This window comes from Eschrichtius robustus, chromosome X, assembly GCF_028021215.1.
Source record: "Eschrichtius robustus isolate mEscRob2 chromosome X, mEscRob2.pri, whole genome shotgun sequence".
In the NCBI taxonomy this organism is placed as follows: domain Eukaryota; kingdom Metazoa; phylum Chordata; class Mammalia; order Artiodactyla; family Eschrichtiidae; genus Eschrichtius; species Eschrichtius robustus.
Genome location: NC_090845.1, coordinates 91,175,249 through 91,187,080, shown reverse-complemented (window position 1 = coordinate 91,187,080; position 11,832 = coordinate 91,175,249). Strand labels below are relative to the sequence as shown.

The 11,832-nt window shown below is 41.8% G+C and overlaps 1 protein-coding gene across 1 annotated transcript; it reads left to right on the top strand.

The window, feature by feature from the left end:
* Positions 1–286: 286 nt before the first annotated feature.
* LOC137756376 (histone H2B-like) lies at positions 287–754 on the top strand. The gene has a single exon (XM_068532654.1). It carries the CDS (start codon positions 287–289, stop codon positions 752–754), a length of 468 nt encoding a protein of 155 aa, XP_068388755.1.
* The last annotated feature ends 11,078 nt before the right edge of the window (positions 755–11,832 follow it).

The following is an 11,832-nucleotide window of genomic DNA, read 5'->3' as shown; positions in this document are numbered from 1 at the left end:
CTTTGCCTACACGGGGCATAGTTCAAAGATTTTCTGGTACAGGTCACGGAAAGTTTAAAGTCATCAGATTTCCACTGTGATTGGCTGACTGGAGGCCAAGCAGGGGGCCATCCAATCACAGGTGACATGGGGTTCCTTAGTGACAGACCTCCCTGCTTTGCATTTTATCCAATCAGATGTGAGCATTGCCCGTGACGTCATAGAAGGCAGGGAGTAGACACCGGGCCAAGGGACCTCGACGGCCGCCCTGTCCTTCCCTCTGAGCTGCGGGGAAGACGATTCCGACATGCTTGAGCCTTCGTCTGAGACGTCTGAAGAAAGCCCGGGCACCAAGGAGACGTCTGAAGAAAGCCCGGGCACCAAGGAAGCCGAGCCGAAGAACCCGGAGCAGAAGACACCGAAGCGCCGCTGCAGCCGCCGTCGCCGCTGCAGCCGCTGCCGCCGCCGCTGCAGCCGCCGCCGCCTCTCTGACGGCTTCGACAGCTTTGCCACCTATTTCGGAAGGGTGCTGCAGCGGGTCCAGGAGGGCCTGAGCCTCTCGCAGGAGGCCGTGAACGTCATGGATTCGTTCGTGAAGGACATCTTTGAGCGAATCGCCGGCGAGGCGGCGCGCCTGGTCCGCTCCAGCAAGCGCTCCACCCTCACCTCCAGAGACATGCAGACCTCCGTGCGCCTGCTGCTGCCTGGGAAGAGGGGCAAGCACGCCATATCCAGCGCCACCAAGGCAGTCATTCGGTACATCACCGGCAAATGAGCTGCCTCCGGACCACCTGAGCATCGCAAACCAAAGGATCTTTTCAGAGCCACCTCAGTTTTCTTAATAAGAACTGTATTCTGATAAACTTTGATCGACTTTGTTTTTTAAAGTGTGTCATCCTGCTAATTTTTAAACATCTTTTTTACAAAGAACTAAATATTATCAACTACATTTTAATATATCTATGGTCTAATTTGCTCAAAATGAAATAGTGAGTTTTGTTCAATAATGTTGCATTATACCACTTTACTAAAGAGTGAGTTCTTTTATTTTTCTAGGTCAACCTTTCACAGGGTCTGTAAGATAAAGTTATTTACCTTTTTCACTCTCATTTTCTCATGAATGTATGGCTAAAATTTCCAGAGATTCATTATGTACCGTAATGACAACAAATTAAGTGCAGGAACATGTATAAGAATTCAACAGACATAGTAGAAGAGATATTAAGGAGGTTTTCTTTTTCTTTTTTTTAATTGAAGTATAGTTGACTTACAACGTTGTATTAGTTTCTGGTGTACAGCAAAGTGATTCAGTTATACATATATATAATCTTTTTCATATTCTTTTTCATTACAGGTTATTACAAGATATTGAATATAGTTGTTCCCTGTGCTATACTGTAGGACCTTGTTGTTTATCTGTTCTATATATAGTAGTTTGTGTCTGCTAATCCCAAACTCTTAATTTACTCCTCCCCCCTCCTTTCCCCTTTGGTAACCATAAGTGTGTTTTCTATGTTTGTGAGTCTGTTTGTTTTGTAAATAAGTTCATTTGTATCATATTTTAGATACCACATGTAAGTGATATCATATGGTATTTGTCTTTCTTTGACTTACTTCACTTAGTATGATGATCTCTAGGTCCATCCATGTTGCTGTAAATGGCATTATTTTATTCTTTTTCATGGCTGAGTAGTATTCCATTGTATATATTCCACATCTTTATCCATTCGTGCCAATGGACATTTAGGTTGCTTCCATGTCTTGGCTATTGTAAATAGTGCTGCTATGAACATTGGGGTGCATGTATCTTTTCACATTAGAGTTTTCTCCAGTTATATGCCAAGGAGTGGGATTGCTGGATCACATGGTAACTTTATTTTTATTTTTTTAAGGAACTTCCATACTGTTTTCCATAGTGCACCAGTTTACATTCCCACCAACAGTGTAGGAGGGTTCCCTTTTCTCCACACCCTTTGCAGCATTTATTATTTGTAGACTTTTTGATAATAGCCATTCTGACTAGTGTGAGGTGATACCTCATTGTAGTTTTTGAAACCGTGCACCTCAGCTTGGGACTTGAACCTAATCTCACCTCAGATGAGACTCGAACCCACCTGACTTGCACCTCAGATGGGACTTGAACCCACAATCTCTGGCTTAGGAAGGTACTCAAATCCACAATCTCCCAGGTAAAACTGCACACCTGGTCTCAGGACTTAATGAAGTTCAGGTTCTTTATGTCTCACTGCAGAAGGAATGCAGTGAGAGGAAAAGTGATAGGTAAGAAGTAGATTTATTGAGAGAGATACACACTCCACAGACAGAGTGTGGGCCATCTCAGATGGTGAGAACGGGCCCCCACGTATGGAGTGGTTAGCTTTTTATGGGCTGGGTAATTTCATAGGCTAATAAGTAGGAGGATTAGTCCAACTATTTTGGAGAAGGGGTGGGGATTCCAGGACTTGGGCCACTGCCCACTTTTTGGCCTTTTATGGCCTGGGAACTGTCATGGTGCTGGTGGCTGTGTCATTTGGCGTATGCTAATATATTACAATGAGCATATAATGAGGCTTGGGCCTAGCCTAGTAGGTTCTAACTGGGCCTATCTTGGGCCTAGCCTAGTAGGTTCTAACTGAGACAGGATCTTAGTTCCCGGACCAGAGATTGAACCCACGCCCTTGGCAGTGGAAGCATGGAGTCCTAACCACTGGACTGCCAGGGAATTCCCCACACTGTTTTGATTATTGTAGTTTTGTAGTAAGCTTTGAAATCAGGGAGTAGGGCCTAGCCTAGTAGGTTCTAACTGAGACAGGAAGGAAGGAGGCAGGGCACAACCATTAAAAGAATGACAGCCATTGGGAAGAACAGGATACCAAAAAAAAGCGGTTAGAACCTACCTGGAAATTGTTCATGACAAGAGGTCCATATTCCCCTATAACATTTTCCCTATTATAATCATACCCAGTCACAGGTCCTGATCATTTGATGTTCTTAAAAGATACCATTATTATTCACCAAGGGCATAACATCTTCCCTTAATGAACTATAATTCTGAAGGAACAGAGTTCACATTTATTTAAATTTTTAGCTGTATCCACTGAACTTGATTTTATTTTTTGCATTTTTAGATCATAAACCATATGGAGTTAATTATCATTCCTGAATTAATTTTAGTGGAAGGGAGAGTTAGACAAATGTGTTTTAAGTATATAATGAATATTATTTTTATTCTCCTCAGTACCCTCACTGTCTATCAGAATATCTCCCATATATATTGTTTCATAATGGGTTATAAATATAAATAATTTATGTGTGGTTTAAAATGCCTCACAGCCGGACAAAGTGAAAGTCTCTTTTCTAATCAATATTCCTGCATCCCACTCCCCAACGGTAACCACTGCTATTGTTTGATTTGTATTTGGCATGCATTTTTCTGTGCATATTGAAATACACATACGTAAATAGATACAATGGTTTACACATTAACTGATTTGTTTGTTAGATATGAAATTGGAATCACAGAATAACACTGATCTGCTACTTATGTTCTTCATTTAACAAGATGTGTGCTTTTTAAATTGTTTTCATTAAGGTATGATTTAGAGAAAATAAAATTCACTCCTTTCAGTGTCCAGTTCTATGTCTTGAAAAGTACATACACTTGTATATGTACACTTGTGTACAGTTGTATAACCACACCACAATCAGGATATACGAGTTCCATTATGCCAAAAAATTCTCCTGTGCCTTTTTGTAGTCAACCCATTCTCCCCACCTCAACCCTGACAACGACCTATTTGTTTTCTGACTCCCAAATTTTGATAGCTGTAGGTTTTCACTTTTATTTTCATTTTAATTCTGTTCTATGTATTTTTAATTGCAGTATAGTTGATTTCTGTTCTACGTATTTTTGATTTCCCTTGAGACTTCCTCTTTGACCCATGAATTAACTTGATATGTGTTGCTCAGTTTCCAAGTTCTTAGAGATTTTCCTGTTATCTTTCTATTATTAATTTCTAGAATTTTATTCCATTATTGTCAGATAACACATTCTGTTTGGTTTCAATATTGTTAAGCTGTTAAGGTTTGTTTTATGACTCAGGATATAGTCTATCTTGCTGAATGTTCCATGTGCATTTGAAAAGGGTGTGTATTCTGCTGTTTTTGGGTGGACTGTTCTATAAATGTCAGTTAGATCTGGTTGGTTGATGGTGGTGTTCAGTTCATCTATAACCTTGCTAATTTTTTGTCTACTAATTCTATTACTGAGAGAGGAGTATTGAAGGCCCAAATTATAATTGTGGATTTGTCTATTCCCCTTTCAGTTCTGTCAGTTTTGCCTCTTGTATTTTAAGACTCCGTTGTTAGATATAATACGTATTTAAAATTGTTGTATCTTCCGGGTGAATTGACTGACTCTATTTATCCCTGGTAACTGTGTTTGCTTTCAAGTCGACATTGTCTGATAATGTAAAGAATCTATAGATTCTCCTGCTTTCTTCTGATCAGCGTTTGCGTGGTGTATTTTTATTCATTGTTTTACTCTTAAGCTACCTATATCATTATATTTGAAGGGAGTTTCTTGTAGACAACATATAGTTGGGCCATTTTTGTTTTTTGTTGTTTTATAAATCCATTCTGACGATCTAAGTCATTTAGTTATGTATTTAGACCATTGACAATTAATTATTGATATGTTTCTGTTTAGATCTACCACTTTATTTTGCATGTTTTGTTTGTCCTCTCTGTTTTTCATTACCCTGTTTCCCCTTTCTTTGGCTTATCTGAATGCCTTTTAGTATTTCATTTTAAGTTTCTATTCTGAATTTGAATATATCTCTTTGTATAATATTTTTGTGGTTGCTCTGTGGATTACAAACTCCCTACTTAACTTTCCACAGTCTATTCAGAATCAATACTCAGAATCATTATGTTACCACTTCAGTTGATATGTAGAAACCTCACCTTAATAGATCCCCTTACCCTCCCCCCTTTACATTACATTTGCCTTATGTATTATAACTACACTGAAACCTACATAGATACCTACTATAGCTACTTTATTGAAAACTCCATCTGTTAATGTTATATTTTGCTGTGATTTTCCACTATTTACCATGATTTTGGAAGCCCATTCAGCTGCATCTTCATATTCACTTTCTCCCTAGATCTCCATGAATTCTAAATTGGTGGAAATGTAAATTGGTACAGCCACTATGAAAAACAGTACGGAGGTTCCTTAAAAAACTAAAAATAGAGTTGCCATATGATCTAGCAATCCCACTCTCTGAGCATATATCCAGAGAAAACTCTAATTCAAGATACATGCACCCCACTGTTCCTAACAACATTCTTTACAATAGCCAAGACATGGAAACAGTCTAAATGTCCATCGACAGATGAGTGGATAAAGAAGAGGTGGTATGTATATACAATGGAATACTACTCAGCCACAAAAAAGAATGAAATAATGCCATTTGCAGCAACATGGATGGACCTAGAGATTATCATACTACGTGAAGTCAGAAAGAGAAAGACAAATGCCATATGATATCACTTATATGTGGAATCTGAAATATGATACAAATGAACTTATTGACAAAACAGAAACAGACTCACAGATATAGAAAACAAACTTATGGTAACCAAAGGGGAAGCGGGGGAGGGAGTGATAAATTAGGAGTTTGGGATTAACATATACACACTACCATATGTAAAATAAACAACAAGAACCTACTGTATAGCAGAGGGAACTGTATTCAATATCCTGTAATAAACTATAATGGAAAAGAACATGAAAAAGAATATATGTATATATATATATATCTATAACTGAATCACTTTGCTGTACGCCAGAAATTAATACAACATTGGAAATCAACTATACTTCAGTAAAAAAAAAAAAAAGTAAAATAGGTCATTCTTAATCAATTAAGCAATACCTTGGACAGCATTGAATGCCAGTGTCCAGAGAACTTAGAGCATTTAGAGCCCTGGTGGCTTCAGGATACAACGGGAAAAGCTTTAGAGTAATTTCAAGCTCACGTACTGAGCAGGTACCCATAGCAGTTCCCCTGATTTACTTCACCTCTCCTAACTTCTTACCCTTATCTAAATTATAGGATTAAATAGGGACTTCCCTGGTGGTGCAGTGGTTAGGAATCCGCCTGATAGTGCAGTGGACATGGGTTCGAGCCCTGGCCCAGGAAGATCCCACATGCCTTGGAGCAGCTAAGCCCATGAGCCACAACTACTGAGCCTGCATGCCACAACTACTGAAGCCCACATGCTTAGAGCCAGTGCTCCACAATAAGAGAAGCCACTGCAATGAGAAGCCTACACACCACAACGAAGAGTAGCCCCCACTCTCTGCAACTAGAGAAAGCCCACGCGCAGCAACGAAGACCCAATACAGCCAAAAATTAAATAAATAAATACATAAATAAATAAATTAAAAGAAATGTTTAAATTATAGGATTAAGTAGGTAACTGAATAAGTGTTAAGAGTAAAGGAGATACAATTTAGAGTACCGTTTGTTTACATTCATTTCCTACCCTCCATATCATCTTTCTCAGAGGAGACGTCTGTTCTGACTGATCCCTTTCTACCCACCATCTTAGAAAGCAGTCATTCACATAATCCCCATACTTAATTCTCATCCTCATCAATCATCATCACCAACACCAACATCTGCATAAGCGGTCACTGTGTATATGAAGCGTTTGTCAGTCTTCTTTCATTATCACCCTCCAGGAGCCCTTTCAGCCATTTTTTGCCTAATTACCCCCAACCCCACTCCCCAGCGGAATGTGAAATTTTTAATACTCCAGATGTAGTTTATCTGTTTATGTACTGTGGTCCTTTGGAAGCTCACAGACCGTTGTAATAGCTATGAAAACCCTAACCTCAAGAACCAATCTTTGACCTCTTGGGGGTGATGTCATCTGTTGAGAATGCATGGTATACTGTGATTAGGGCAAAAGCTGGAATCCCACTCCTGCTCCATACATCCCTCGATCCACACTAGAAAATCTGTCATGATTAGATGCCCAGCCTTGATAGACCATCCACGGAGCCACCCTCATCCCTCTCTGGGAGAAATTTCACTTTCCTCTCTGTGTCCTCAGATGCCCTTTCCTCCCTAGCAGGTACAAGCAGCCTAATCATTTCCATAAGTTTTCACAAAGGACAGAAGAAACACTGGCTTCAGACAGCTTCTGCTTCCAGCCTGGTCACAAACTTCCCACGCGGCAGGGGGAAGGACCACCAGGCTTGGCTTCCTGCTGCTGGGAGGGTTAACACAGGGAGAACAGAGATTAACCACCTCAGCGGTACATGTCCTGATACCTTTGCTAAAGATCTGCCACCAGCAACTAAAGGTGACCAGGCTGCCAGGTCCCACCCCTGGCTCTGGCTGTTGGCGTGGGGAACCACCTCTTTGCCATTTGTCTCTGTGCTCAAGAGCACTTGCTTTGTAGTCACACACATCCATGAGGAGAGGATAGTGATACATCACTAGTGGGGCTGTTGTGAGATTAAATCCAGTCACTAACATGAAGAACCTAGATCTGGGCCCCTCTAAACAACCTGCTTCATAAATAGTAGCCCTTTCCTCCGTCAATCAGAGAGCTCATGTGGTCCTCGCCCGCCCCTTCAGCTGGGGCCCCTTAACCAGATTGCAGGTCAGAATCACCTTGGGGATCTTTTTCTAAACCCTCATATGAATTTCCCTTGTTGGTGGAAAGAGGGCTTCTGTATCAGAAGCCATTCAAGTTATTCAGCCATGATAATATGGGCCTTAACAAACAGATATGCCCATTTGGCACCCGTAGTGTGTGGCAGTGTCCATTTCCCCTTCATTCCACCAGCATCAGTTATTAACAGCTTTTGTCTTTATTGCTAAATATGATCTCTTCTTTTTTCCAGACCAGTCCCAGTGGAAGAGTCACCTCAGAAGGTCTGTCCTTAATGTTATAAATTCACAGGCTCCTCCCCTCGGGTTGCCAGATTTAGCAAATAAACATACTGGATGCCCAGCTGAACTTGAATTTCAGATGAACAAAGTAATATTGCACGTGACAAATTTACACAAAAAAGGATTTTTTGTTTATCTTAAATTCAAATGTAAATGGTTTAAATATAATCTGGTAACCCTACACATGGAGGGATCTGGAGGGGAACCAAGGTGCTCCAGTCAACAACCGCAGCTGAGCCCCTAGCAGAAGCCAGAACCCGTGCTCATCCATGTGAGTGAGCTCTCTCAGATGTACCAGCCTAACGGAGCCTCCAGCTGATGGCAGCCCCAGGTGAGACACCACATGGAGCAGAAAACTATCCGGCTGAACCCAGTCAACCCACATTATCCTGAGAAATTAAAAAATGGCTATTGTTTTGGTGGTGTTTGTTAAACAGAAGTGGACATCTGAACCATGTAGTTTTGGTGAACTCTCTTTCTCTATAGTCTGTAATCTTTGGATAAGATAGGGACTTGCTGATCTTTGAAGGTTCGATAGGACGTCGTTATAATTTTGGCTATAGTCTCTGTGTGGGTTTACATGTGGGTATAGATTTTGAAATTTCCTCAGTTCCTTCTGGGATTCCCAAGATAAATTTTCACGATGTATGATTTTCATCACACTCTTGGAATTTTAGAAATTTATTCCTAAATTCCCTTCCACAGACGAGGCTCCACCGCAGTCATGCTTGTGAAGGGATGGAGAGGTATTGCTACAAACTGCTCCCTGAGGCACATGGAAAGCCGTATCCTCAGAAGGTGCCTTGGTGCGTACGCTGTCAGAACAAGGGGTGTTTACTCATTTTAAGAAGGGTTTCTCAAAGAAGGTGTCCTGAAACCCTTTCTCCTGCTACAAGGATAGCCTTGCAAGGAAGCCCCTCTTCTTGAGTACACATAGGATGCCTTCACCAGACCTCAGAGACATATGCATTGCAGTCCTGGTCCTTTCTGGCTGTCCCAGTGCAGCACTGCTGGGTGGATACGTCTGTGCAGTTCTGGGGTTCATTAAAACGAAGACCACTACCCTTGTGGAAATCTGAGCCACATTCTACAATATCACCTTTATAAGGAATAAAGTTGATGTATTTTCACCTTATTTTTCATATTTCTTAGTTGGTTTAGAGTCAAGGTATGGAGAAGGGGTGTCTTTTCAAGGCCCCTTAAAGACCCAGTCATTTTAGAGCAAGACCATAGGAATAGTTGGGGACCCGGCGAGACACAGGAAAGGGAAAGGAGCTGTGGATCTATTTGTAGACCCACTCCTGAGGGCAGAGTAAACATGTGCTCCATAAGGGCAGGTTGGTTCAAGAACTTTGAAGGGAGAGGGCCTGGGCTGTGCAACCTGTTTGTTCAACCAACCTCACTAATCAGGTAAGTGATTCTCTAGATAGAGGAGTGAGTGTCTAGAGAGGTTACATGGGTTTGGCCGTGGCTGTCCCTCCACGTGGAAGGAAATATTGCGAATGGAGGCTAGGAATTCCCCAGGAAAAAACAATGTATCGTTCAATTGACCCAGGTTTCTGCCTATTAAATGACTATGATGTTTTAGGCCTGCCTCCCTGGAATAACTCTGAGATTTGTAAATGACATTTTTGTATAGGTATCAAGATCATTGGGTTACATGATTATAGAGAGTTCTTAGTTCTCTGCCACAGATGGCTAACTGCTTAGCATGGGCTGTGATAGTACACGTTCACCCTCAGAGGGAGGGCTAACTCGTCTGCAGGAACCCTACATACTTCCCTGGGTCTCTGTGTTCTGATAATACGCCCCTACTGTCTCTTTGAAGCAAACACAATTCCTGACGACAAGCACATGTTTTGTCCCACGAAACTGGACAGATTTTTTTGCCAGTCGCCGGGGTCCCAGTCTAGTGCTTCAAATTAGTATGTTTTCCAAGTGGCAGCCTGAAGAGCTACGGTGTTTTGCTTTAAGCTAAAGACAAGGGGGTGGAGGAGGGTGGGGAGGTATTTAAGGTGGTGGAGGACCTACCTGCCTGAGCCAGGCGGTCACTATACTATAGAAACGTGACGTCAATAAGGCGAGCTTGACGACTTTTTAATGGAGACAGAAGCGGCCTGGCAAGGAGAGCAGGTTTCTCCTTTAGGCGTTTGGAACTGAGCTGGGAGAGTGGGTACCCGCGACGGGGGTTGGACCACCCTGCAGTGTGGGGAGACAAAGGGATCCACATCCAGGTCACTTCTTTCCCGCTTTGGGGGCTCGGTGCCCGGGCTGTCTCGTAGGCAAAGCCATTGGGGTCCTGCCCGGCCCCAGTGGGTGCGGTGTCCTGCTCCAGGGGTGTCCTCGAGCCACTTTCCTTCTAAAGGCAGGGGCGTGGGAGGTGAGACGGGTAACGACTCTCTCTGAGCCGCAGCTTTCCCCTCTGTGAAATGGGGATAAGGACGCTTTCCCCACAGGGTCACTGTGAACATTCAGTGATAACACATGCATAAGCCGAAGGCCCTGTGGTTATTCCGGGATCATGAATGTTTGTATGAATTCAGGCCACTTCTTATTCCATTTCCCACTTTGTTCTCAGGGGACATATGAGGAAAGGAGAAGAAAAAGGCCCTGGTGGGAAGCTCATTGTACCTTTTCCTCGTTCGCAGCACTATCCAGTTGTTTCAGTGTCATTGTCACTAGCCCAGTGCCTAGCACGGTGCAGGGCACACAGTTACACCAGTAAAGCATGGTGATTGCTGGATCTGTCTCTCTCTGTGCAGCTCCTCATGCCGATGGCCTTGCTCATATCAGGTGTCTGAAGGGGGCAGGTTCTGAGGCTCTGTGTCCCGATGGCTTCTGAAGCTTCTACTCCAGGTTCAAAGGCAGCAGTCTTCAGGAGAACCCAACAGTTCACATCTTTATTTGGTTATGCCGCCTGGCTCAAGTGAATTCACAGATCTGATAAAAGCATGCTGTGGAATAGCTCCTGTGAGGTTCACAAACTCGCCTACAAGTAGAGAAGCTACTTTGATCTTATCATGGAAGAAGAGTTTTAGCAGGTGGAACTCCATTCTGTCAGCAGCTGCATGCTTTGTAATAGCCCTTGAGGTCCATTAGAAATGTCTTCTTTTGTCTGAAAGCAATCATTTGTCCAGTCTGAGGGAGGAACTTGATCTTTAACATGCATGTGGAATAAATATACCTAAATTGTTCTCACTGGGTCAATATTATTCAGTGATTCCCATGTTTCTCTCAGGTGGTTGTTGAAATATTCATTTGGTTAGAAAGTCTTCCTAGCGATTTGAGATTGTAATATAGTTTCTTCCCTGGAAGCCACGTTTTTATCCATTCTATAATGAAAAGTTTTAAGAAGGCAGAAAGTTTCCAAATGTAACTTTAAAATACGTTTTAAGAATTTATATTTTTAAATAATTACTTTAGAGTGTCTTATTAATCTGCCAAGATAACCAGATACTCTTAAATATAGTTAGGTTTACTTTCCCAGTACATAACCGTTTCAGCTCTTTATTACCTGGCCTCCCTCCCCCTCCCTCTGCCGTGTACCGAGGTAACCACTGAACTTCTCTCACTGTAGATTAGTTTTCATATCCTGGAATTTTATTCAGATGGAATCATAAAGGTTTTTTTTTTTTTAGTTCATTGGTTTTGGTTTGGCTTCTTTCATTCAGCCTATTTATTTTAGATTTATCCCTTTTGTTGCATGTATCAATAGTTCATTCTTTTTTATTGATGACTAGTATCGCAGTATACGGATATACTGCAATTTGTTTGAAATTTGTTGTTGTTTTTTAACTATACCTCCAGTGAATATTTGTGTATTAGTTTTTGCATGGACATATGCTTTCTTTCTCTCAGGTAAATACTTAAGAGTGCA